General features: G+C 28.4%; 13 protein-coding genes across 13 annotated transcripts; 6 read left to right on the forward strand and 7 right to left on the reverse strand.

Annotated features, from left to right (window-relative positions):
- Positions 1 to 211: 211 nt before the first annotated feature.
- PNEG_03517 (hypothetical protein) lies at positions 212 to 1,755 on the forward strand. Its single transcript, XM_007877418.1, has 5 exons — positions 212 to 488; positions 536 to 583; positions 628 to 1,332; positions 1,378 to 1,505; positions 1,548 to 1,755. The coding sequence occupies exons 1-5, from the start codon at positions 228 to 230 to the stop codon at positions 1,657 to 1,659; spliced, it is 1,254 nt and encodes a 417-aa protein (XP_007875609.1). The 5' UTR covers positions 212 to 227; the 3' UTR covers positions 1,660 to 1,755.
- A 104-nt stretch (positions 1,756 to 1,859) lies between these two features.
- Positions 1,860 to 4,758, reverse strand: PNEG_03518 (hypothetical protein; the record flags this gene model as incomplete). The annotated part of the gene is made up of 15 exons (XM_007877419.1): positions 1,860 to 2,003; positions 2,048 to 2,119; positions 2,168 to 2,215; positions 2,263 to 2,401; positions 2,449 to 2,671; positions 2,718 to 2,839; positions 2,884 to 3,369; positions 3,424 to 3,602; positions 3,647 to 3,728; positions 3,769 to 3,893; positions 3,935 to 4,052; positions 4,098 to 4,138; positions 4,184 to 4,431; positions 4,480 to 4,657; positions 4,714 to 4,758. The coding sequence occupies 15 exons, from the start codon at positions 4,756 to 4,758 to the stop codon at positions 1,860 to 1,862; spliced, it is 2,250 nt and encodes a 749-aa protein (XP_007875610.1).
- Positions 4,759 to 5,286: 528 nt separating this feature from the next.
- Positions 5,287 to 6,170, forward strand: PNEG_03519 (hypothetical protein; the record flags this gene model as incomplete). Its single annotated transcript, XM_007877420.2, has 3 exons — positions 5,287 to 5,303; positions 5,350 to 5,944; positions 5,988 to 6,170. 3 exons carry the CDS (start codon positions 5,287 to 5,289, stop codon positions 6,168 to 6,170), a joined length of 795 nt encoding a protein of 264 aa, XP_007875611.1.
- A 576-nt stretch (positions 6,171 to 6,746) lies between these two features.
- On the reverse strand, positions 6,747 to 8,154 carry PNEG_03520 (hypothetical protein; the record flags this gene model as incomplete). Its single annotated transcript, XM_007877421.1, has 10 exons — positions 6,747 to 6,779; positions 6,831 to 6,897; positions 6,940 to 7,055; positions 7,101 to 7,273; positions 7,320 to 7,435; positions 7,479 to 7,510; positions 7,555 to 7,701; positions 7,751 to 7,852; positions 7,920 to 7,927; positions 7,974 to 8,154. The coding sequence occupies 10 exons, from the start codon at positions 8,152 to 8,154 to the stop codon at positions 6,747 to 6,749; spliced, it is 975 nt and encodes a 324-aa protein (XP_007875612.1).
- Positions 8,155 to 8,775: 621 nt separating this feature from the next.
- On the forward strand, positions 8,776 to 11,034 carry PNEG_03521 (hypothetical protein; the record flags this gene model as incomplete). Its single annotated transcript, XM_007877422.1, has 9 exons — positions 8,776 to 9,011; positions 9,088 to 9,258; positions 9,306 to 9,485; positions 9,528 to 10,063; positions 10,105 to 10,216; positions 10,272 to 10,501; positions 10,550 to 10,636; positions 10,683 to 10,749; positions 10,795 to 11,034. The coding sequence occupies exons 1-9, from the start codon at positions 8,853 to 8,855 to the stop codon at positions 11,032 to 11,034; spliced, it is 1,782 nt and encodes a 593-aa protein (XP_007875613.1). The 5' UTR covers positions 8,776 to 8,852.
- Positions 11,035 to 11,109: 75 nt separating this feature from the next.
- On the reverse strand, positions 11,110 to 11,933 carry PNEG_04339 (hypothetical protein; the record flags this gene model as incomplete). The annotated part of the gene is made up of 3 exons (XM_019757851.1): positions 11,453 to 11,933; positions 11,306 to 11,411; positions 11,110 to 11,258 (listed from the first exon to the last, which is right to left on the reverse strand). Exons 1-3 carry the CDS (start codon positions 11,903 to 11,905, stop codon positions 11,110 to 11,112), a joined length of 708 nt encoding a protein of 235 aa, XP_019613329.1. The 5' UTR covers positions 11,906 to 11,933.
- A 173-nt stretch (positions 11,934 to 12,106) lies between these two features.
- PNEG_04340 (NADH dehydrogenase (quinone), G subunit) lies at positions 12,107 to 14,617 on the reverse strand (the record flags this gene model as incomplete). The annotated part of the gene is made up of 8 exons (XM_007877423.2): positions 12,107 to 12,185; positions 12,230 to 12,425; positions 12,470 to 12,821; positions 12,864 to 13,805; positions 13,854 to 13,944; positions 13,986 to 14,130; positions 14,174 to 14,411; positions 14,462 to 14,617. The coding sequence occupies 8 exons, from the start codon at positions 14,615 to 14,617 to the stop codon at positions 12,107 to 12,109; spliced, it is 2,199 nt and encodes a 732-aa protein (XP_007875614.2).
- A 1,123-nt stretch (positions 14,618 to 15,740) lies between these two features.
- PNEG_03523 (hypothetical protein) lies at positions 15,741 to 17,626 on the forward strand (the record flags this gene model as incomplete). The annotated part of the gene is made up of 5 exons (XM_007877424.1): positions 15,741 to 15,911; positions 15,986 to 16,405; positions 16,457 to 16,959; positions 17,003 to 17,198; positions 17,249 to 17,626. The coding sequence occupies 5 exons, from the start codon at positions 15,741 to 15,743 to the stop codon at positions 17,624 to 17,626; spliced, it is 1,668 nt and encodes a 555-aa protein (XP_007875615.1).
- A 263-nt stretch (positions 17,627 to 17,889) lies between these two features.
- On the reverse strand, positions 17,890 to 18,371 carry PNEG_03524 (hypothetical protein; the record flags this gene model as incomplete). Its single annotated transcript, XM_007877425.1, has 3 exons — positions 17,890 to 17,976; positions 18,022 to 18,045; positions 18,096 to 18,371. 3 exons carry the CDS (start codon positions 18,369 to 18,371, stop codon positions 17,941 to 17,943), a joined length of 336 nt encoding a protein of 111 aa, XP_007875616.1. The 3' UTR covers positions 17,890 to 17,940.
- Positions 18,372 to 18,482: 111 nt separating this feature from the next.
- PNEG_03525 (hypothetical protein) lies at positions 18,483 to 19,684 on the reverse strand (the record flags this gene model as incomplete). Its single annotated transcript, XM_007877426.1, has 6 exons — positions 18,483 to 18,741; positions 18,791 to 18,882; positions 18,932 to 19,117; positions 19,165 to 19,319; positions 19,364 to 19,416; positions 19,549 to 19,684. 6 exons carry the CDS (start codon positions 19,682 to 19,684, stop codon positions 18,587 to 18,589), a joined length of 777 nt encoding a protein of 258 aa, XP_007875617.1. The 3' UTR covers positions 18,483 to 18,586.
- A 142-nt stretch (positions 19,685 to 19,826) lies between these two features.
- On the forward strand, positions 19,827 to 21,142 carry PNEG_03526 (hypothetical protein; the record flags this gene model as incomplete). The annotated part of the gene is made up of 6 exons (XM_007877427.1): positions 19,827 to 19,921; positions 19,984 to 20,119; positions 20,169 to 20,261; positions 20,311 to 20,489; positions 20,535 to 20,975; positions 21,020 to 21,142. The coding sequence occupies exons 1-6, from the start codon at positions 19,871 to 19,873 to the stop codon at positions 21,140 to 21,142; spliced, it is 1,023 nt and encodes a 340-aa protein (XP_007875618.1). The 5' UTR covers positions 19,827 to 19,870.
- A 1,077-nt stretch (positions 21,143 to 22,219) lies between these two features.
- On the forward strand, positions 22,220 to 23,950 carry PNEG_03527 (hypothetical protein). Its single transcript, XM_007877428.1, has 6 exons — positions 22,220 to 22,268; positions 22,317 to 22,332; positions 22,385 to 22,412; positions 22,467 to 22,947; positions 22,995 to 23,816; positions 23,863 to 23,950. The coding sequence occupies exons 1-5, from the start codon at positions 22,242 to 22,244 to the stop codon at positions 23,064 to 23,066; spliced, it is 624 nt and encodes a 207-aa protein (XP_007875619.1). The 5' UTR covers positions 22,220 to 22,241; the 3' UTR covers positions 23,067 to 23,816; positions 23,863 to 23,950.
- Positions 23,118 to 24,294, reverse strand: PNEG_03528 (ribonuclease HII; the record flags this gene model as incomplete). Its single annotated transcript, XM_007877429.1, has 6 exons — positions 23,118 to 23,389; positions 23,434 to 23,641; positions 23,683 to 23,888; positions 23,953 to 24,024; positions 24,071 to 24,077; positions 24,133 to 24,294. The coding sequence occupies 6 exons, from the start codon at positions 24,292 to 24,294 to the stop codon at positions 23,118 to 23,120; spliced, it is 927 nt and encodes a 308-aa protein (XP_007875620.1).
- Between the last annotated feature and the right edge of the window lie 455 nt (positions 24,295 to 24,749).

Genomic DNA, 24,749 nt, shown 5'->3' on the forward strand with positions numbered 1-24,749 from the left:
TGATTAATATGAATTAATGAAATACGATTTAGTTCAAAAATATAATATTTTTGTCAAAATATTAACTTTTAAAAAGAAAAAAATATATATTTAATTTTATTTATTTCTAAAAAGTATTTTTTTTTCTTTTTAAAAGTTAATATTTTATTTATTTTTTTTTTTCATAAATTTACTTTTTCTCAAAAGCCTTACTGGATAACTTATAATTTGTCTGAATCGTCTAAATTATGAACTTGCAGTACTTATCTGTACGTTATCGATATTGGTTTTTACATCATCCAGCCTTGATTCCTTTATATTTGAAAGAATGTTCTTTTTTTTCTATTAAAAAGATATCCTCTTTATCTATTTGTACTTTGAAATCATTTCCACGACTTAAATATCATATATGTTCGGGGAAAGGTTATTTTACGAAAAATTGCTCTATATGGGGATCAGGATTTACTTGGATAGTAGTAGGTGGTGTATTTATATACCTGAATCAAAATGTGAATTTTTGTATTTGTATTTTTAAATCCTATTAATTTAGATGCAGAAAAAAAATGCTATTCAATGTCAAGCTTGCACAGAACAAGATGCAACTGTATGTTGATAAGCTGAAAATATTATGTTAATATTTATTTCAAGGTTGATAAATCAGATATTGATGAAGATTCTATTTTTTTTCGTATGCATGAGTTTTCTAGTGCAAAACAAATCGAAATTGTTAAAGTTTTAGAGACATTAGAAAGTAAAAAATTTTCATGTGATGTTTGGAAAAAAGATGGAATAGTTGGAAAAAGCTGTGTTCTTCAAAATGGTGATGTATTTGAAAAAGCAGGTGTTAATATATCAAAAGTGCAAAAAATGTTACATCCTAGTGCTATAGAGAAAATACGAAAGAATCACCAATGTTTAAAGGATGTAGAAAATATAACGAAATTTTCTATATGTGGATTATCATTGATTTTACATCCCCATAATCCAATGGCACCAAGTGTTCATATGAATTATCGTTATATTGAAGTTGATAATATGAATGGTTCTCCAAAAATTTGGTGGTTTGGAGGAGGATCAGATCTTTCACCTGCTTATCTTTTTGATGAAGATGCGATTTACTTTCATCGTACTTATAAGACAGTTTGTGATCATTATGATAAGCAATATTATCCGAAATTTAAAAAATGGTGTGATGAATATTTTTTTATTAAGCACCGTAAAGAATGTAGAGGAATAGGTGGTATTTTTTTTGATGATCTAGATGATAAAGATCCAGAAGAGATTTTTTCTTTCGTCAAAGACTGTCTTAATGCCTTTCTACCTTCTTATATTCCAGTTATTTTGCGAAGAAAGGTAGTGTGCTTTTATTTTTTTTTTTTTGATTGATTTTTTTGAAAGGATATGCATTTTACACCTGATGAAAAACTATTTCAGCAGATAAGACGTGGGAGATATGTTGAATTTAATTTGATGTACGATAGAGGCACTTTATTCGGGCTTAATATCCCGGAATCTCGTGTTGAATCGTAAGTTTTTTTCATTTATATTTCAAAAATTCATTAGAAAAGAATTCTTATTTCGCTGCCTTTGACATCATCTTGGATATATCAGTATGATTTGAAAGACCCTCGTGAAAAGCAACTAACGGAAGTCCTTAAAAATCCAAAAGAATGGGTATGATTATAATATAGTAGAAACAGTTCATACATAATTATGTGACTTATTAAATTTAAATTGTACATTAGATTTTTTTATCTACAATATTTGTCCGCAAGACTATAAATGAGTTATGTTGCAGGTAATTCTAGTGTTTGTTTGATTAGATGTTTAAACTTAAGATCAAATAATTATCTAAATTTCTGTATTAAATTATACATTTGTTAGTCAAGGGAATTCGGTGACTGTATAAAAGTATGTTGTACAGTTGGATTTTTTTGTTGCATGTGCGACGTTAAATTATACCAGGCATCAATCATACGTGCATTTTCTTCCTTTAATTTTGCGGTTTCTTCATCATTTATTTTCTTTTTTTCGTTAACAAAACAATAAATTTATAATATAAATTAACCTTGAGTTCCTCAATTTGCTTATTTTTAAGAGCAAGTTCATTGTATAATTCATCTGTACTTTTACATAAAGTCTAATATTATTCAGAATAATTATTAATAGTAATACAAATATTTACTACCATTTTTTCTCTACATTCTTTTATGATAGCATCTTGTTTTTTCAAAAGCTTTTGTAATTAATCAATTAATATCAAATACAAAGTAATTAAGCTACCTGTTTTGCCTTTAGAGCGCCTGACATCCTTTTATCGAGTTCATTCTGAAGTTCTTCAATTTTTTCTTGAGCTTCTAGTTGTTTTTTTCTTTCTTGTTCTATCGTTTCTGAAATAGATGTAATGATTGAATTCAATTTACTTTTGAAAATTAGTAAAATAATAAAAGATTTAAAAGATCAAGTTACTCGTTTTCTTGTTGTAGATTTGATAAAAGGTCTTTATTAATGATTAATTCATGCATTAGTGTATCTTTTTCTTCGTGTAATTTATTAATCATATTTATTTGATGTTGGTTTTCATCTTCTAAATCTTTAATACTCTTTTTCAATTTACTTAATTCAACATGTAATTTTTTAGATTCATTTGATTCATGTGTAAGGACTAAATCACAAACATTTTCTTTATCTACTATTAAAATAAACTTAAATATAAACTAAAATTAACGTATATTTACCTTGCAACTTCATGACATGACTGTTTTCTTTCAAAATATTTAAATTTTCTAATTCTTGCATTTGAATTTCGGGAATTGTATCTGTTTTAAATGGTATAGATGAAGAATTCAATTTCGAATCTCTAAATTCCAGTTAAATATTATATAATTCATTACTAAAATATACTCCAAAAATTTGCTATTATTATTATGAATTTGATGATCTAATTCATTTTTCTTTTCGTCTTTTTCAAAATGTTTGTCTTCCGTTTTATCTTTACTTTTTTTTAAATTATTTATAAGATTTTTTATAACTATAATGCTCTTCTCTGATGTTTTTTTTTTTAACATGTCGGGTTTTTGTTGAAATTGAGACATTTGCAGATCAGGATACGCATTTGATTGATGTTTTAATTCATGATCTAAATCTTTAGAAGATTTTTTTGCAGAATCATGAAAATCCTCCTTTGACTGTTGTGATACATTGATTTTTTCATAGAATGACTGTATTTCATTTTCCTTTGTTTTTGAATCATTTTTTAAATATTTAACATTCAATTCTGAAGTTTTGTTAATAGGTTTATTACAAGGAGTTTCGTGAGATTCTGTTTCAAGTATATAATTTTTCAGAATATTTTCATCATCAATTGATACATATATTTTATTGTTTTTTCTATTTAATTATCAGGTTAAAATTCTTATTACTTTCTAGCTTATATTTTAATACCTATATGATATATTTTCCAAGTTTAATATTTCATCTTGACTTAAAATATGTGAATCTTTCTCAAGTTTTTGTTTACATATGTTTATTAAGCTCCTGTCTTTTTCTAGGTTTTGTTTCTCTCTCTGTAATTCATCTCTTAATAATACATGCTCATCCGTTTTTTTCTTAAGCTCCTCTTTCTAATACAAAATTATATAATACTTTATAAGAAACATAAATATACTTCGTGTGTCAAAGAAGTAATTATTTCATTTTGACGCCTTATTTCCAGATCCTTTTGTATAGAACTATCTTTATATTGATGTCTAAATATGTTAATAATGTAACGAATATATGTTTATTCACAATTCGTATTCAAATTGATTAACCTGCATTTGAAGATGGCTTATTTGAGATTCATAATCCGTATTTAAATTTTCAGCTTTACTTAATTTTTCATTAATAGAATTAAGTTTGGATTTCATTGTTTTCTATAGCATTAAGGAAAAAAAATGAATAATTCATAATAAACCTGATTTTCTCTAAGTATAACATTTTCCTCTAAAATAAGCTCATAGTTTTTTTTTAAAATATCTTTTTCTTTGCTAACAATAGCAATTTCTTCATCAAGACTTAGCGTTTTTTTCTCTCTTGTTTAACGTAAGTGATATTAACATAAATACTGGGTTTGATACGTTTCTGTATTTAAATTACTTTTTCCTTCTAATCTTATAACCTGAACTTTTCAATTCCTCTAAAATTTTCCTAAAAACCTATTTACCTCGTTGTTCAGTTCTTCTAACACCGCCTGTATTTGTGAATCTAAATTCTGCATTCTTTTTATAGATTTTTCTCGATTATCTTGGAAAAAAGAACACCTTAATACAATCTTAAGTAGCTTTATCATCTCTTTTTCTGAAAAATTCTTTGCAATTGCCTCTAGATTCGGAATATCTTTATCTACTTCTGCTGGACTTTGATTCTGCTTTTCCTCATAATATTTCTCCAAATATTTATAGATTCTTTTTGCTTTCTTCTTTAAAAAATACTTTCTTATCATAATAATACTCATATTACCATTATTTAGCCGAAGTACCCAGTTAGATAAGCCGTTCTCCACTGGTGTCGCACCAATTGCATTGCGGAAAAAAACTGGATCAATTTCTAACAAGATCTTATAAATAATAATTCCGTCTGATAATTCTTCAAAACAACGAATTGTATGCTGAGATTTCTCTATATCAAAAGTATTAATCTATCAATATTATGGTTAGTTTTTTGTCTTAAAAAACTTTTGATTTATCTCAATACCCAGTGTAAAAGTGCCATTTTAACGTGTTCATTATCTGGGCCCATATTTTCTTTTGATTTTCACTATCTTTTCCTTATATATGCGCGAATTTTTCGCTTATTTCTTAAATTTTACTTTGTATAAAGGCCTGATACGTGAGGCCTCGATTTTCTACTAAGCTTTACATGCTGTCGGAAATAGGTCTAATATGCATATATAAAAAAAAGAAGGCATATAAGGGTCAGACAGTATAGATTTATCTGAATATAATATGATTTGATGTTTTTGATAAGGTTTTGACGTGCAAATATTGATAAAGTTAAGTATTTTTTAAAGAAAAAAAGCAAATACAATAAGAATATCTTGTTTATTTATTAAATAAAAGGCAATTTTTTGTTTGTAGAGATATGATAAGTAAAGATGATTCGTATAGGGTTGCTTGAGTGTGAATGCGTTGTCAGGGAGATTTTTGTTATGGTAGAGTTGCTGTGGTTACGGTTGTTGTAGTGATAGTTGTTGTGGTAACAGTTGTTATCTAACGATCTCTAGAAATAATGTAATTTTTGTAAAATATTTTTTAAACTTTTTAAAAAATGGGAGAAAAATACAGGTAATTTGCTTTATTTTTATTAGAAACTATGTTAGAATATCTTTAGGGATGGAGATTTTTATGATACGTATAATATCTCAATGAGATCACCGAAATATGGTGATGTATCTAGATATTCTAATTATAAGAAAGAATATGATGAATATCGAGATAAATCCAAAGAATATGAGAGGATATCTCTTAAAAGTCATAATGCAGGTTGTTTAGAGAGTTTTTCATCATCGAGGCATGATTATGGTGTTTCTGGATCTAATAGGTCACCACGTTTTCGTTTAAGGTCTCCGTCACCTTATTCTGAAACATCAAGATTACGGAATTCTCCAGATTCGTGTCATCCAGTATCTTCTCATTCATCTTCTAGTTCATCGTTTAAAGGATTCAGAGAATCAAATTCTTATGGTTTTTTAAATTCACATAAAAGTAACGGTTTATCTTATCGACATTCATCAACAACATCAGGGAATTCTTCGGCATATAATCAGGCTTCTTCAGGTTTTCGAAACTATTCTGGTAGTTCATTACGTCAATATTCATCAGGGAGTGGTTATCCGTCATCGTCATATAGAAATTCTTCAAATATATTTGCATGGGAGATGACGACTCGAGCATTTATATCGCCTATTTATGAACAAGAAGAAGATGTAATTATGATGAAAGAGACTATTCTTTATTGATATGTTTTAGTTTATGAGGTTAAATGAGGAATTAGAAAGTTTAAATGAAAAATCTAAAACAATTTTTAAAGAAAAGCGTTTATCAATGCTTGAATGGCAGAAATTGATATATAAATCCGAAAGAGAAGCTCAAAATGTCGAGTTTTCTGAGAAACAATTAGAAGCGACGGTAAATGGTTCATTGTTTAGTTAAGGGACTATGTTTAAATGTTAATGATCTATATACATTATAAAAAGTATCTAAATTATTATATTTTATATTATATACAATCAGTCATATTCTTTTTTTGGTATTTTATTTGTTTTTGATTTTATTTTATTATTAATGAGGCGATGATCCTGGGTTTTTATTAATAAGTAGAAAAATAATTAGATATTATACTTATTTCTTTATTATGTTATTTCTTCCATAATGTCTAGATTTATATCATTCTGAAATATTGCACTATTTTAACTAATTATATATGTTTATCTTTGATTAATTATTATTTTCTGAAACCAAATTTTTTTTTATTTCTTTGTTTTTATATATTAATTCAGTAAGTTTTGTGAATAGGCGTCTCATTGCATACTTGCTTTGAAATTGTCTTTAAAATTTTTTGCATTAAAAAAAGTTTTGGTTTTCCTGATAATAGAATTTAAATAGAAATATAATGATAATTGTTATAAAATAATACAATTCCTATATTTAATAAATCATATTACTGAAATTATATATATGTGTTATATGTTATTGAATAGATGAGTTTTAATGAATATTAACTGATACCTAGTTTGTAAATTTTTTCATATATTGTTTAGCCTAAGAAATAGTTAGTAAAAGGCATAGTGAATTACTCAATATGATATTTACAATATCTCCAAGAGCAACCATAGTAATTGTTTGCCAAACGCCTAAGCAGATTCTTGGAGAAACTCCTCTTTAAAAAATTAGTAAGAAAAGTAAGAATAAACAATTATACCTATATAATCCTCTGATTCCATTTTCTTTATAAATATATTTAAATGTAGATATTACGTTTAATTTGAGAGGACGATTAGGATCTCTTTTTGCTGACTGCATTTCTATGCGTATAACCTAAATTTAATTAGAATACATGATACTTTTTTTTGAGAAAATTACTTCAATAGGTTGATTCCAACACGAAAGCCCCCCTGCAATAGAACTACAAATAACTTTTTCTATGAGAGAAAGTTGTTCTGAATTATCTTTATTTTTAATCATTTTAATTTTGGATTCAATAAGACGAGTAAATCCAATACGACTTCCCCAGTTTGTCATTTGTCGAAGAGCAACTTTTTACAATAAGATTATGTATGAATATAATGTATTTTTTATAACCTGCATTGGCTCCTCGGTTGATACCACGAATACCTTCTTTACGATATTTATCTATAAATATTTTATATGTACTTGGCATTTTGATGCCTTCTTTAATATATTTGTTACGTGTTATTCTAATTATTAGGAAAAAATGCATATAAAATTATTAACAAATACTCTACTGTTTTCATAAAAGTACAAAACCCGACCTATTTTTGTCAAAAAATATATAAAAATTGCATAAAATATGCACCGTAATATATGCCTGTGCTATTCCTCCACACATCCCTCCCATCATGCCTGCTACAAAGGAATCCGCCCCTAATGTTTGTGCATGATATTCTACTTCTGAAGCTGTAAATAATAATACTGCCCCTTTAGTTGACGCTTCAATATATGCCTTGAAAAAACGTATTAGAATTACGTGTATAGATCAATAGAAATATAACCCATGGAATTAAGCCTTGATAAAATCCTAAAATATGTCCTCTGTTCCATATTTTTCTAAAACTTGTTGCAATAGAGTCTTTTCTATTCGCAGCCATATGTGTCTATATATTTTCATTAAAAATCCTCCTACATATGTCCTTTCTCATGATCTAGAACAATATATTTTACCTTGATCACTATAAATATATAAACATAAAAAATGTGAAAAAAAACAGCTAAAACCTTCAAATGGCTGTCCAAGAGTAGAAACTTCGAATAAATTTAGAATAGAACCGATAATAATATTTGAATATGAGACAGATTTCTTAGCAGGCTTATTATTTTGTTCACTATTCATATATGGTTTGTTTTTATCAAAAAAATTCAAAGAATATGCGTTTTTTTCAGGAAAAAAAGGAAGCATAGTTTAATAAATACTCTTATTATTGTTTTATATATATTCTTTGCCTTCTATCTCTTTTATTTCTTCAAATACTTGAATTAATTCAAAGACACTTTTCTCTGACGTTGGTCTTGGCACGTGATCATTTATGTAAAAAATAAAGATAATAGAAAAAATAGGTCTTTATATATATACAAACACTCAAATTAGAAAATATTTAATTATTTGGAGTTTTGTGTTTTTTTGTTAAATTTCATTAAGAATTTCTAAAAATTAAAAAGTACAAAATATAAAGTAGACGATCAATTAATATACTTAATTTCTTTTATTTTTAATAAATATTTAATATATTTTCTATAAAAACATTGAACTAAGAGTGAGTTTTTAAATAATTGTATGATTTATTATTTTTTAATTTCTACTTATGATATAGTAAGATAGTAAGGTACGGTTAAAAAAGATAATAAAAATTGATTTTTATAAAATATAAATAGATATATGTTGTTTTTCTAAAGAATTCTAAATTGTTTGAATATAAATAGATGGTTTCATCTATTTTCTTATTAAAAATTTTATTTTAAAGGGTATTAATTTTATTGTGGTTGAGATTATCGATGTACTAAGTCAAAAAAATTATCATAGAAAAATTGGAAAAAATAGGTTAAATAGTAGGATTTAAGGAAGAAAAGCAGTGCATTTCTTTTAAAAAGGTTTTAAAGATGTTACATGTAGAAAGTCCGGCTTTAAACGGACTTACGGTTGAAGAAAACGAGAAAAATCGACAGAAAACAAAGTCTCGGATTAGAAGGGATAAAAAGCGTCGTAAAAAGATAAGAGAAGAGAGTATAATAGAATCTACAATAGAACATGATAAGAATGTGCGTTTTTTTTCTTTGATTGAATGATTTTTTCCCTAAAAACTGTAAAAATACAAGTTCTTATACTTTTTGCTAGACTATAGTTGATAAATCGCTGGGACTTAAGAATGAAAGACTGGAAGGGAATGAAAATGGAGAAAACTATGTGAATAATGATTCTTTAAGTGTTTTTTTTGAATTGGATGAGAATGATCCTACATTTATGTCGTTTAAAGAAATTTTTGATAAATTTAGTGTATCTGTTAAAGTATAGGGTTTATAATGGAGGAAATCTATTTTAATTTTATGTTATAGGAGAGCAATGATGCTGAAATTGAGAATAAAGGGGAAATTTTTTATTCAGATGATAATATTGAAGAAGAAGAAGAAGAAGAAGATATGCCAAAAAAGCTTAGTAGAAAGAAGGCTCGAAGACAAAATAGATTGAGCGTTGCAGAGTTAAAGCAGTTAGTTAAAAATCCGGAAGTAGTGGAAGTATGTTTAAGTAACAGTGATATTTTTATTTAAAATATCTAGTGGTTTGATGTATCTGCTCAAGATCCTAAGCTTCTTGCACATCTTAAAGCGTACAGAAACACTATTCCTGTTCCTTCTCACTGGATGCAGAAGAGGGATTATTTAGCATCGAAAAGAGGTATTGAAAAACCTCCATTTGAGCTTCCAGATTTTATTCGTGCTACGGGTATTATGGAAATGAGAGATTCTGTAAGAGAAAAGGAAGATAACCAGACTCTTAGGCAGAAGATGCGTGCTAGGGTTCAACCAAAAATGGGAAAACTTGATATTGATTATCAAAAATTATATAATGCATTTTTTCGATTTCAAACTAAACCACCTATGACGGAATATGGAGAAGTTTATTATGAAGGAAAAGAATTTGAGACAAACCTTAAAGAAAGGAGGCCTGGTGATCTTTCTGAAGAGCTTAAAGAAGCTCTAAACATTCCTCCTGGTGCACCACCTCCATGGTTGATTAATATGCAACGTTTTGGCCCTCCGCCAAGTTATCCTGCATTAAAAATACCAGGTCTTAATGCTCCTATTCCCTCTGGGTATTTTTATTTTCTTTTTTTTATTTTCTAATGTTATTTAGTGCACAATTTGGATTTCATCCTGGTGGTTGGGGAAAACCTCCAGTTGACGAATTTAATAGACCATTATATGGCGATGTGTTTGGTATTGTCCAACCACAGGCACCTCCAGATGTATGTTTTGTTTTATACATATATATATTATAATATGTGATTTTAAATGTTTTAGTCTGGCGAACCTGTTGAAAGACAATTATGGGGGCAACTTGAGGATATAGAAGAGGAGTCAGAACAAGAGGAAGATGAAGAAGATGATGACGAGAAGGACATTAGCATGAATAACCAGGAAATGTTTGATGGTATTGAAACTCCATTAGGTGTAGAAACACCATCTGGAATGGTATCATCTGTTCCTAGTGGTATTGAAACTCCAGAATATATTGAATTAAGGAAACAAAGGTATATAGGATTTAGTTAGTAAAATATTAGTATTAAAATGATCTTTAGAATTTCTGAGGTTGAACATGATTCCGGAAGATCATTTTATCAGCCTCTTGCAGAACAACAGTCACGAATAAAAGGATTTATGGGAAGGTAAACATTATGAATTATGTTCTGAATGATCTTTAATTATTGTTAGTGAACATATTTATGATTTATCTAGTATAAATAAACTTCCTGTTCTGGATGCACCAGAACCGCGAAAGGTGCATATAATTATTAGTGTTTTTATATATTAATGAGTATTTTAGAAAAAGAAAAATGGGGTTGATGTATCTCTTGATCCTTCTCTATTAGAAAATGAAAATAATCGCTCTTTGGCAGAGAAACAACTTAGAGAAAAATACGAAGAAGCCCAAAGGATGCAACGTATAGATCCTAAAGGCTGGGATGAAGACTTATCGGAAATGGTTGCAGAACAAGCTGCTAAACAGAGTGCAAAGCGGCAAAAAAAAGTGAACGAGCAGAAAAAAGAAAAATTTAATTTTTAAATGTTCTATATAATCTAAAAAGAATTAATTAGTATTCGTATCTCCTATGGTCTTTAGAATAAATACCTTTAATATCTAGTTCTTTTTGTCTTTTTGCGATTCTGAACTTTTAAGTGTTTGATTGGAAAGCCATGATGCCATATCAAAAGATTGAGCTTTATTTGGGTAGTCTTTTCCTTTTTTTTGTGCATGTGTCCGTTGATATTCCATTAATTGTTCCGTGTCTATATACCAGTTAATAAATATTTTTTTTTGTTATAAACAAAAATACCCAATGTACTTATTAGTCTTGGGAAAATAAATAAAATAGTTACCGTTATAATAGATAATTGAACTATAGGATTTTTAAGTAACTGAATTTTTGAAGAATCCTTTTTCTTTGCTTTTTGAGTTTTATTTTAAATAATGTATGACTTACAACATCATAAGATTGAACACCTATAGGACTAAACTGAATTGGATAGGGCATTTTAGGTCCAAAATCATCCCATTTATTGCCCCGGTATACTTTATATACCTGAATTCGTTCTAAAGATGAGGTTTCTGAATCTTTTTCGGAAGACAGATTTAATTCATCTGTTTGAGTTTTTTTAATCAAAGAAATATCCACTCTTAAGGGATCAAATAGATGTGTAGAACATACGACTTCTAATAAATAAGAGCCTTCTGTAACATTTTTAATAGAAAAGTTTCCTTTAGATGTTGGATGTGTTTTTTTTAAGATATTTGCTGATGATAATAAAATAATTGTAGAAGAAGGTAAAAATCTCGGTGAGGAGAGATATGTATTAGGAACAATAGATCCTTTCAACTCTATTGAAAGGACAAGTCCTACAAAAACTAAAAAAATATAGAAAATTTGAAATTTCATGTTATCATTTCGATGAAAAATGTCTATGCTATATTAGTAAATAAAGTATAATATATAATATATAAATACTAATAAATAATTAGAGGTATTTACGTATGAAAGGATGTAGACGGATGCTATTTTTTTGTATTAAAATGTCTGCAACAGAGAAAGAGTAACCTAATGAATAAAATTAGATATAGAAATGTATAAAAAAATGTACTATAAAGCTTTTTGAATAGATTTTTCTTGCGATATTTTTTTTGAAAAATGGAGAGAACATTTTGCCATTGTTTTTGAGCTAAAAATGATTAAATTTGAAGAAAATTGAAGTAAAAAAGTTACTTTCGTGAAATAACATCTGTTAGATAAAAATCTGTAATTGGATTGACAAGTCTATGACCTGATGCTTCTGATCCTTTGTTATGATCATGAATTTGTATTTTCATACCGAGATCTGGCATAGAACAAAATTCGATAACGTTATATCGAGTTAAAGAAGGTGCAATTTCATTCAATCTATTGCGTACACCACGAATATCTTAATTGTAAGTGCAATAATTAATAATATGTCAATAAACATACCATCGTATGGAAGCGTTACATTAAGGTATTCAGATAATGCTCTGATTATTTTCCAATTTTCTCGAGCAACACCCAGAGAATTTATCGCAGCTCGTGTGACTTGAGCTCTTCCCTCGACATTAACATAGGTTCCTGACTGCTCTGTATATGCAGAACTAGGTAGAATTACATCTGCATATTGTGCACCAAGATCTCCATGGTGTCCTTGATATACAACGAATGAATCTTTTGGAATATCATTGTCAGTAAGCTCATCTGCACCAAGAAGGTATATAAATTTTGGTTTAACTTTTGCTGTTTTAGGTGAGAATGTTACAAATCCTATATCATATGCAGCATTTCTAGATGCAGCCTTAATAATGTTAATTAAAGTAAAATAAGATCTTTTTCATACCCTTTGCAAAACATTATATCCATTCCATTCAGGTGTTAAAAATTTATTTTTATTTTCAATAACAAATTTTCCAATGGTTTCATAGATAAAGCGGGCATCAGGCTGTTCTGAGACTGCGCTTCCAATAATAATCATAGGTCTTTCCGCTTCTTTTAATTTTTTCCCAATGTCACCATTTAATGCATTCTTTAATGCGATTGCATTATGTCCAATATATTTATAGTCATAAGTAGTTGATGAATTTTCTCCAACCATAGCAATTTCAATATTATTAGAACGAAGCCAAGACTTTCTAATTCTAGAGTTAAGAACAGCTGCTTCGTGACGAGGATTTGTCCCAACAAGCAAAATAAAACCCGCTTGTTCAATTCCTCGTATCGTTGAGTTAAATAAATAGTTAGTTCTAATATCAACTCCATGAGGAAGGGGCTTATTTCCTTCGGGTTGATCAAGAGCAAGATTTTCTGATCCTAAACGATTTGCTAAATCTTTTAAACATATAAGTGATTCAGCATCTGCTAGATGTCCTGAAATAGCTTTAAATTCATCTCCTATAGGAGAAATACGCTTATAGGCTGATGAAATTTCGGATAATGCCTGATCCCACGTTGCTGGAACAAATTTATCATTTCTACGAATAAGGGGAACTTGTAAACGCTGAACTTTTAATCCATCATTTGCAAATCGTGTTTTATCATTGATCCATTCTTCATTAACATCATCATTAAGTCTTGGCAAAATTCTCATAATTTCTAATCCACGACTATTTATAGAAATAGAAGAGCCAACTGCATCATGTATGTCGATGGAGTCTGTTCGTTTTAATTCCCATGGACGTGCACGGAAAGCATATGGTTTTGATGTAAGTGCTCCTACTGGACATAAATCAATAATATTTCCTGATAATTCTGAATTGAGATGATTTTCGAGATATGTTCCTATCTATAAAAATCAATACGTATTATTTAAATAGAAAAAACTAATACGTACTTGCATATCACTTCCTCTCCCAGTAGTACCTAATTCTGTGGCACCAGCGAGTTCATTAATAAAACGAACACACCGGGTACAATGAATACATCTATAAATAATCAGTATTTATAGTTATGTTAGAATTAAAACCTTGTCATTGCAGTTTTTATAAGAGGACCAAGATCTTTATCTTCAACTGCACGTTTTCCTGTGTATTCATAAAATCGCCCTCGATCCGCTCCATAACGCATAGACTGATCTTGAAGATCGCATTCTCCGCCCTGATCACATATAGCTTGTATTATTAGCATTATAAATTAATTTTTTTGTTATTTTACGGCAATCTAAAGGATGATTTGCAAGTAAAAACTCCATAACTCCTTCCCGTGCCTTGTAAACCATCGGTGAATTAGTTTTTACTTTCATCCCTGGAAGTACTGGGATTGCACAGCTAGCAACTGGTTTGGGTGTTTTTTCTACTTCAACAAGACACATTCGACAATTTCCGGCTATTTGTAAACGTTCATGATAACAAAACCGGGGAATCTGTACTCCTGCTTTTTCACATGCCTGTATCTATTTATAATTAGTTTTTACTGCTTATTTCGCTATATTTATGCACGAACTAATGCCGATCCTTGCTCAATCATAACAGGTTTTCCATCAATTTCAATTTCTACTTCTTCTCTAATAATTCGACTCGTAAAAAACGTACGTGAAAAAATAGATAATGATATATCATTTCGTACGCATTTATTCCAATGTCTTGTAATAAAAAACATCTGTAAATCCCACAAATATTAAAATTATTATTTCGATTTTTTCTCAAAAAAATATAATAGTTTCTTTCTATAAAATATATAGTATGAAATTCCTGTTTTTTCTTCTTGAAATTTTAAAAAGTCTAATGAAGCAGGGTAATTGTTTAAAAAAAATGGTCTATAAATAAGTCGTTTTTTAAATAGCTTATTGTAGCAATCAAAAACGACGCAATATTTTCAACAAAACAATATAATATCCTTTTTCCACCACAATTCCTCTATTAATATCTGTTTAAAATAGAAATATTCCTGCTAAATATCTGTTATTTAAATACCAATATTATTCGTAAATAATCTAATAAGTTCTCCTTTTAATATAAAAAAATACACTTCTTATGAAAATAGAAACCTTGAAAAACAATTATGATGTATAAAAATACAATATTTTAGTTTTTTTTGCCTTTTTTTCTGGCAAATTATAAATTAATATTTTTTGACGTCGTTGTCTATAACGAAGTTGTCATGGCAATTCGTTAAGTGATAGTTGTTATAGAAACCGTTGTTCCTGAGACGACGGTTGCTATGGTTATTGACGTCCATAATTTTGAACGGTGAGGCGATATAAAAAAATAGTCAGGACAGAAGCCTTTAGGAGATAAAGAACCATGATTCTATCAGTTAATTTAAGCTGAAATACTATATATTAAATAAAAGAGTGGTCTATAATATAGAAATCATAAAAACAATATCTTTAAAAGGAACATTTAAGTTAAAATATAAGTTGAGGTTGTAGAAGGAATTCCTAAAAAAAAGGAGATATTTTGAAAATAAATTAATAAAATTGTCATTATATTGTTCTTTATTTCAGAATTTATATAAATATTTGTTTATTTGTGGATATTTCAAGAGTTTAGAAGGATTTATCACAATAGGAAATTTTGTGATATTTAAAGGCTTTTTTTTATATTAAGGAAACATATATATATTGAGGAGAAGTGTTTTTAGGGGATATTTCTTTATTATTATTTAAAAGTAGAAGTTGGAAGATCTATTGTAATCGATAAAGTGTTGGATAAGATATTTTATTATTATAAATTATATTTGAATATTTGTTGGAGTTAATTGTTTTTGCTTTATTTTTGAAATGCCTTTACCTCAAGAAGAGCTTGAAGAGATTAAACAGGATTATCTTGATTCGTTACAAGATTTGACTATCAATTCGAGGCCTCTTATTCGAGATCTTACAATAATTGCACAGGAAACCTTGTATGCAGCACAATATATTGTAAAAGCTGTTGAAGAACATATAAATCGGGTATGTTTTTTGTTATTTGTTTATTTATTTAAAAAATACATAATGCTTGGATAATGTTATTAATATGACTGTAGGCACCTCCTTCACACAAACTGCCTGCTCTTTATCTTTTGGATTCTATATGCAAAAATGTTGGAAGTCCATATACTATTTATTTTAGTCAAAATCTTTCTAAGATATTTATTAATACGTATACTCTTATGGAGCCTCATTTGCGTATGAAAATGGAAGAATTATTACAGACGTGGAAGCAACCAGTTCCTGGAACAAATTCACTTACACCTGTATTTTCTCAGGAAATTACTCGTAAAATTGATGGTCTTTTAAATAAAATTCGACAATTGCGTCTACAGCATGACCAACAGCGTAAATTACAAGCATCTAAATCTACTATGATTCCCTCTGTGCCTCTAAACAGTGTTGTTGATTATTCCTCTGGAATAATAAATCTCGGAAATATCTCTGGTAATCCAGATTATATAGGGAATCAACATGTAAGTTTTTGTTATTTCTTTTTTTTTATGGCTTATATTTGGTAATTGCAGGCATCCTTGTCTATTACATCGAATATTACTGTGAATTCTCTTTTGGTTGACATTTCTTCTCTTTTAGCTGTTGCTCAAAAACGTGTTCTTTTAAATCCAGATGATGAAATAGCCTTAAAGCAAATCCCTGCACTTATAAAATTACAGTCAATACTTCAAATTTCAGCATTGCCTGCTGATCAATTGTATGCAATTAAAGAACAATTATCAGCTTTATCTTTACAACAACAACAAAATACATTACAAGCGGTTCATTATTATCCTCTTCAAGCTTCATATATTGGTTCTTCTATTAATGTGCCTCCTAATATACAATCTACAGATACAGAAACCTTATTAGCTTCTCTAAGAAGTGCAGGTTTACTTACAGATGTTTCTAAAAATTCAACTAATGATCTAAAATCTTGTCTTTCTTTGGATCCTAACAATTTAACATTATCTTCTCTCGCATTACTAAATAATAGTTTGAACACAATTGAACTTAAATCATCCTCTCTTACAAAGTATGTTTTGGACTATTGCTTTTTTATATACTAAATTTTTAAGACATCGCCCTGAACTTGTAGTCTTATTGTACGAGTGCATGAGTTTGCAATGTCATACATGTGCCAAAAGATTTGAAGATACCCAAGATGGTAGAAAAAAAAGAGATGCTCATCTTGATTGGCATTTCCGTATTAATAATAGATTAAGAGAATTATCGTCGCGAGGTCAGAGTAGAAGTTGGTATTTTGATGAAGAGGTAAGTTAATTATATAAAAAATAATAATTTGGATGGTTGATATTGGAAAGGAATGGATAAAGTATACTCATGAAGATGGTTCTTTGATAACAGTGGAACCTTTGGATAATGATTTAGATAAACCTAAAAAACATAAAGATTTTAATCATGACGATTCATATGTCCTTACGCCTACTGATCCCAATGCTGCAAATGAGCCTTGCCCGATATGTAAGGAAAAATTTATAAGTGTATGGAATGAAGATGTGGAAGAATGGGTATGGAAAAATTCAATTTCTATAGAAGGTGTTATATATCATGCAAATTGTTTATCTGAAGCAAGTGCTGCTAGTCAAGCACTTTTAAAAGAAAATACATTTGAATTAGTAGTTAAAAATGGAGGAACCTTAAACACTGTATTGGGAAAAAGAAAAAAAATAAGCGAATAAAATTTTTAAATATTGTTGCATATTATTTTTGGAGTTCTGCATTTATACCATTTAACAAAAAAGCGATAGCATAAAGTTAATTAATCATTTGTTTACGTAATTAAGGCCAAAATACTTCTGATATCTTTGGTAAAATTGTAGAAAGAACAATAATGGTGAAAACGGTTATTTGAAAATAAATACAAAAATACATTTTTTTAATCATTCATGTTTTATGAATGTTTTAAGATACAAAACAATGCATTTTAAAGTTGCATGGTATAGAAATAAAACAAAATAGGTTTAAGAAGGTATGATATGACGAAAAATTACTACTATTCAGTATCATCTTCAAAGTCATCATCCGAATCCTTTCAATAACATTAGTTTACCTCGAATACTGAAAATAAACATACCTCTTCGGTTTCTTGTGTATCTTCCTATGGCAATTATAAACTTTTTTTTTCCATGAAAAAAAAATAAAACTTACGATTTCTTCAGAACCGCTTTCTTCTTCCTCTTCAGAACCACTTTCCTCATCCTCATTGCTATTTTCTTTTTTATGTTTTTTCGGAGGCGGATCCGAATATTCACTTGATTCATCTGAACTTTCATTTTCTTCTGGTGATTCCTTAGTTTCCGTAGGTTCTGTTGCTCGACGCTTTGATAACTTATCTTTAGATTTATTTCCCATTAACAATGTCTCTGTTTTGACTTGCTCCGCCCCTGTTTCAACTGTTGGTGAACTGATTGTTTGGCTCGGCATTTTATATATTCTTTGCTGCGCCAAGCGCGTGTGTTTTTTTCCGCTTAATTAAGGGTTATTAGGCATAAAAAAAGCGGGTAAAAAAAGATGCAAATAAAGCAGATAATTATGGCTTAAAAATATCTTGTGTATATTTATGAATAAGAGGGGTTTTTTTCTAAGAAAAAATATGTTTTTTTGATGAGAAGTTTTTTTAATGAAAAAGAACGATAAATTTAAGTAGAAAATGCCTCTTTTTGATAAGGATTTGCGAAAATAGATTGTATGGACTGCCAAACTTTGGTAGGATTTTGTGTGGCATCTAATCCTATCCAAATACCACGTGATTTATAATAATTAACAACAGGAGAAGTTTGTTCTCGATAAGCTTCTAAAGAAAAAAATAAGTTTAAGAATGAATTAAAAATGATTGGAAGGACTTAATCTGCTTTTTAGTGTTTCAATGTTATCATCGGAACGTTGAATTAAAGGCTCTCCTGTAATATCGTCTTTCATAGGTTGTTTAGGTGGACTAAAATGTAATTAATTATAAAAGTATTTATAATAAAATGAAAATATACTAAAGATCTTTATGATAAGTTCGACCACTTGGTAAATGAATTAGACGACCTGTTATTCTATGAATAAGTAATTCATCATGAATTTGAAATTCAAAAACATAATCGATTCGTTTTCCATTTTCTTCTAACATTTTATCTAATTTTTTTGCTTGTAAAATGGTACGTGGAAATCCATCAAGAATAAATCTTATAATATTATATTTTAAATAATATTATAAAATTAAAAAAAATACCCATTTTTGCATTCTTTGTTTTCTGAAAGCTCATTCTTAATCATATTAATCATAATTTCATCATTTATAAGCTCTCCTTTGTCCATAATTGTTTTTGCTTTTTGACCTAAACTTGTTTTTCGAACAACATGAGAACGAAGCATATCTCCAGTTGCCTAAATTATCTAAATAATTAATATCCAAAGTATTCATTATATACTAAATGACATATGCAGAATTCTTTTTTGATTTTGGGTGCTTGAGTTCCTTTGCCTATTTTTCAATCAGTATTGTCTTTTTTGATGTAGTTTTTGATGATTTTTGTATAAGAAAACATTTATGTTCATATAAACTTGTTAAAATAATCCAAACTATTTCTAAAAACCCTCTTTTTATCCAACATACCTGAACCAGGTGGACCTATTAAAATCATCCGGAGTTCTTGATGTTTTTTATCTGTTTTTTTTTGGAATCCCAAGTATTCTTGGAAATGAAAAAAACCTTCTTGAATGCGGTCTATTTCCCTCTGAATTAGTTCCATTCTCTGTTTAAAACTCCCGTCCAAAAGGCAAAGCTGGCCGGCCTTTTATACGCTTGAATATCCGTGACGTTTGTGTGTTGCCATGGCAACCTCCTTTGAAGGGCTGGTTTGAGACTGACGAGATAAAAAAATTGAGACAAAAAAAAAGCTCAATTGACGGTGTTTTCAGCTTAAACTCGAAGGATTATGCCATCAAAAGTTCCCTCTGAGGCTTTATCATGGATAAATGTTCAAGTTGTGAGAAAATCTGATAAAAAATGGTGAAATGAGTAGAGAAAAAGCTAATTAATATTATATAGATTATTCATCCACTAGTTTTGCTGTCTGTTGTCGACGCGTTTAATAGAGTAGCATTAAATACGTCTAAACGTGTTGTTGGTGTTCTTTTGGGGCAAAAAAATGGGAAAATTGTGAATGTTGCAAATAGTTTTGTTGGTAAAAATTTTTTTGTTTGATAAGAACTGTAAAAATGACTGAGAATGAGTTCCATTTGAAGAAGATGATAAGGATCCTCAGGTGTGGTTTTTAGATCATAATTATATGGAATCAATGAATGAAATGTTTAAAAAAATTAATGGTACACTATATGAAATATTTTAGATTATTTCGGTTTAAATGGGGCTTAGTAAGAGAGAAGATGATAGGATGGTATCATACGGGGCCTAAATTGAGATCATCAGATATTGAGATTAACGAACTTTTCAAAAAATATATTACCGATCCTTTATTAGTAATTATTAATGTGAAGCCTCAAACGTTAGGTATTCCTACAGATGCATATTTTGTTGTCGAGGAGATTAGAGATGTCAGTGTGGTTATATTTTTATTGTATTATTTTTATTTTTTTTAGGATGGTACAACGACATCTAAAACTTTTGTACATGTTTCTTCAAGTATTGAGGCGGAAGAAGTCGAAGAAATTTGTGTTGAGCATCTTCTTCGTGATATTAAAAACGCAGCTGTAGGGACTCTTTCAACACGGATTACTAACCAGCTTCATTCTCTTCGTGGATTGAGTCAACGATTGAACGAGATTTCTCAATATCTTGGTAAAGTTCTTAATAAATCTCTTCCAATCAACCATAGAATTCTTGAAATTCTGCAAGATATTTTTAATTTGATTCCAAATCTTTCTTCATTTTTTCCAGATATAAAAATGTCTATTCAAGGAAATGGCGAAAAATATGATTATAACAATGATTTAACCAAAGCTTTCTGTGTCAAGATAAATGATCAATTAATGTGCATTTATTTAAGCAGTATTATACGTAGTGTAATGTCATTGCATGATGTAATATTTTATATTTTTATTATTAATTAATTAAATATTTATAGCTTATTGATAACAAAATTCAAAATAAAGATCGAAGTAATGGAGTAGAAGTTTCAGAAGATAAAACTGATGATAGAAATAAAGAACAAGAGAAAAAGGATGGATTGTTAGATGATAATAAATAATATAAATGGTAAATAGCATTTTTTATAACTATTGTTTTTCTTATATTCAACTTGTTTATTTCAGGAATAAATTTTAATATAAATTGACTTTATAGAAATTTAATTAGAAAAGTATTATTCAAAATTCTTTAATTATTTTTTAATAATAGTGTAGTATTATCTATTATGTATTATGTATTTTTTGTTTTATTAATAAAATTCTTTAGGCTTTTTGAATAGGAGTTTTTGAATTTTTTCAATGTCTTAATATAATTATTAAGAAATATATTTCTATTGAAAACTTTTTCTATTTATTTGTAATTATTTTATATTAAATATTCATATAATATTTTTTACATATTTACTTTTTTTGCCTCTATTCTTTTATATTCATATATATCATACTATTTAATTTTGATAGATTTTTGTTTTTATTATAATATTAATTACTTGATAAAATTTTAATAAAACACCTTTTTATTAAAGGGAAAAGCTAAAGAGGATTGATATTGTGTTATTTATTTGCAATCTTAGTATTTTAAAAGAATATTTCAAAAAACTGAGAATCAATCTTTGTGCAATTTAATAAAAAAATTATAATAAATATATTTTATCTATTTTCAATATTAAACTTATTTATGTTTAAAAAAATATCAAATTTATTAAATATTTAGTATTTACTTTAACTTAAAGCACATAAAACTATATCTTTGTTTTTTAAAGATTCTACAATATATTACTAAAGGATGCTGTATAATATATCATTTAATGTTATAACAACTCTACAATTGCTTTTAATGCCTTTGTTCTAATAAAATAATCTATATATCTTTAAATTTGATATTTTTTTTAGAAAAAAAAAAAAAGATATAAAATATAAATTATGTTCATGTTTTCAGTACTTATTCTTTGAAATTCTATTTTTTTTATGTTTATTTCTCTCTTATCTAATTTCCTTATTAAACGTACTCGACGCTGATATACTACGATCAGCTTATTGCGTCTTTATCAGAAAAGACAGATTTACTGTTTTTTCGTATAAATTTCCCTACTTTTTTATGCTCGTATCTTATTTTAATAGGATTTAATATATTATGTGTTTTTGAAGCGTTTAAAAAGGATGGATGACTGGGTATATACAATAAAAGTTTGATCAGATCTTTATACTAGTTATTATCTTGTTAATTGGCTATAGTTTGTTATTATAGGTGGTTCGTAATATTTTTATATGTTTTATGGATTGATATATGTGTTTTTTTGTAGACAGTGGCGTAGGAAAGAGTAATCTTATGTGGGATATTGTTTTAGAAAAAAAGATATAAATAGAGCTAATAAAAATGGCTAGGAGACGTATGATGAATAATCAGTATCTTGAACGTCATGATGCTACAATTGGTATTGAATGGGGTGCTCGTATAATTGATATAGATGGGGTAAAAATGAAACTTCAATTATGGGATACAGCAGGACAAGAAACATTTCATGCTATGACTCGGAATTACTATAGAGGATCTTCTGGAGCATTATTAGTATATGATATTACACGTAGAGAGACTTTTGAACACATGGCAGTTTGGTTAGAAGATTTGAAAATGTATGGAAGCTCAAATATATCAATTGCATTAGTTGGAAATAAGGCAGACTTGGAAAATACATTTCGTGAGGTAGGACTTGAAGAGGCAAGAAAATGGGCGAATGAAAAGGGGATTTGTATATTTGCAGAAGTGAGTGCAAAAACAGGAGATCAAGTAAATGAGAGTTTTATGAGAGTAGCTCGGGACATATATGGGAAGATATTAAGCAATCAACTTGATGTAAATGACCGAGTAATTTCTATGTTTTTATGCTTTTGTCTGCTAATTTTGGATCATAGCTGAATGGTATAAAAGTGAGACGAAAAAATCTACTAGATATGGATGTAAAACAAGGGAAACGGTGTTGTTGAAGAACATGTAGAATTTTTTTGTCAATATTTCCATATTTGGAATTAATGGTACTAAAAATCGCTAAGTTCTACGTTCTCCCCGTACCAAGAGAGATCAATTCCTTCTTGTGTAATTTTAGATGCTTGAAAATAACATTGGATTTTTTTTGTGTTATCGACTTCACAATTATCATACCATTCAACATGAACTTTTGAATTGTTTTTCTTTTTTGCATCTTTTTCAAGAAGATCTTTAGCTGTTTGCCATGAATATCTTACGATTTCATAAGGCCATCCAAAAATAGGATCGATTGAACATTTAAGCCATTCACATGTCTTCGGGTCTATATTAATTAATATAATTTCTTTTTTAAAAACTAGTTATTACCTGATGGATATCCACTACCCCAAGTTTCTCCATTAATGGCAAACATAGCAAGCGCTCTGTCTCTTGTAACTTTTGCACAAATACTTGCTGTGCTCACAATAGGATAAATTGAATCTGCTTTTTCTTTAACTGTTACATTAATTTGTGGGAATAATTGCTGAAGTTTAGTTTGATAAGAAGATGATGGGCCTACTGTATCAACATAGATCTTATGGAATCAATATCAATTATTTATTGGTTTTTAGTTACTTCTTTGATATTGAAGCCACGCTTGATAACTTCATGAAGAAGTTGAATCGTTGCATCATGTGCTTGGGCATTCAAATCATATGACTTATCTGGTCGTAACATTCCTTGAGAAATTTCTCGTGCTGAAACGATACGTATTGACCATCCTACATTATTTCTTAGTTGATCGTTTGTATATAGTTCTTTAAATAGTTCTTCTCGTCTCTCTGGCGTTAATGTTTTGGAATCAAGTATTCTATTAGTTTTTTCATAATAATTAATATTATTTACCAAAAAAACCGTGTTTTTTTAGATTTTTTTTATATGAACTTTTGCAATATGCTATGCTATATATCATTGGCCCTGTTATATATTTTATTTATCCAATTAATATATAATCATAGTATACCTAAAACCTATACAAAATTAACAATAACAGCCAAATAAATTTAAAAAAATAGAGGAACATACAGGACCCCTTCCCGCCTCATCTATTCCTGCGATCCAAGAATTTGAATGGCAAAGTTTATTCGTTGAATGAATAGTTCCTTCTGTAGGTATATAAAAGTCATTTTTTGGTATCAAACATTCCTTTTTTTTCACAGTTTTTTCGTGAAAATCTTCTTCAATCATATAATAATACACTTTTTTCTATAATTCTTGTTAATTTCTGCTATTTTTCCTTAAAATTAGCTTATCAAAGACTCACTGCTTATTTTTTGAGGTAGTTACTGTAGCAACTGTTGTCCATAACGACCAATCTCTGCTTTGCGTTTGTCGAGAAATAATCAACTACAACAAAAAATAAGTGGCTTTAGAAGTACTGAGATCTCGTTATATTTATATGCTTTTTAACAATAAATAGTATTTTTTGATATTTTCTTTATTTTTAATATATCTGTTTTTTTTTAGATTTTAAAAAGACAATTTTTTGAGGAGATAATTGAGTTATAAGCAAAAGGTTAATTTGGAGAAAATCTGTTAATTTTATGATAGAATATTTGATTTATTCATTTTTTTGTTTTTATTAGAGTTTATTGGGGATTTTTTTGTCTTTTGGTGGCAGTTTCTAGAGTAATTATTGGCTA

The sequence above is a fragment of the Pneumocystis murina genome (genome assembly GCF_000349005.2).
Source record: "Pneumocystis murina B123 chromosome Unknown supercont1.16, whole genome shotgun sequence".
NCBI lineage: Eukaryota > Fungi > Ascomycota > Pneumocystomycetes > Pneumocystales > Pneumocystaceae > Pneumocystis > Pneumocystis murina.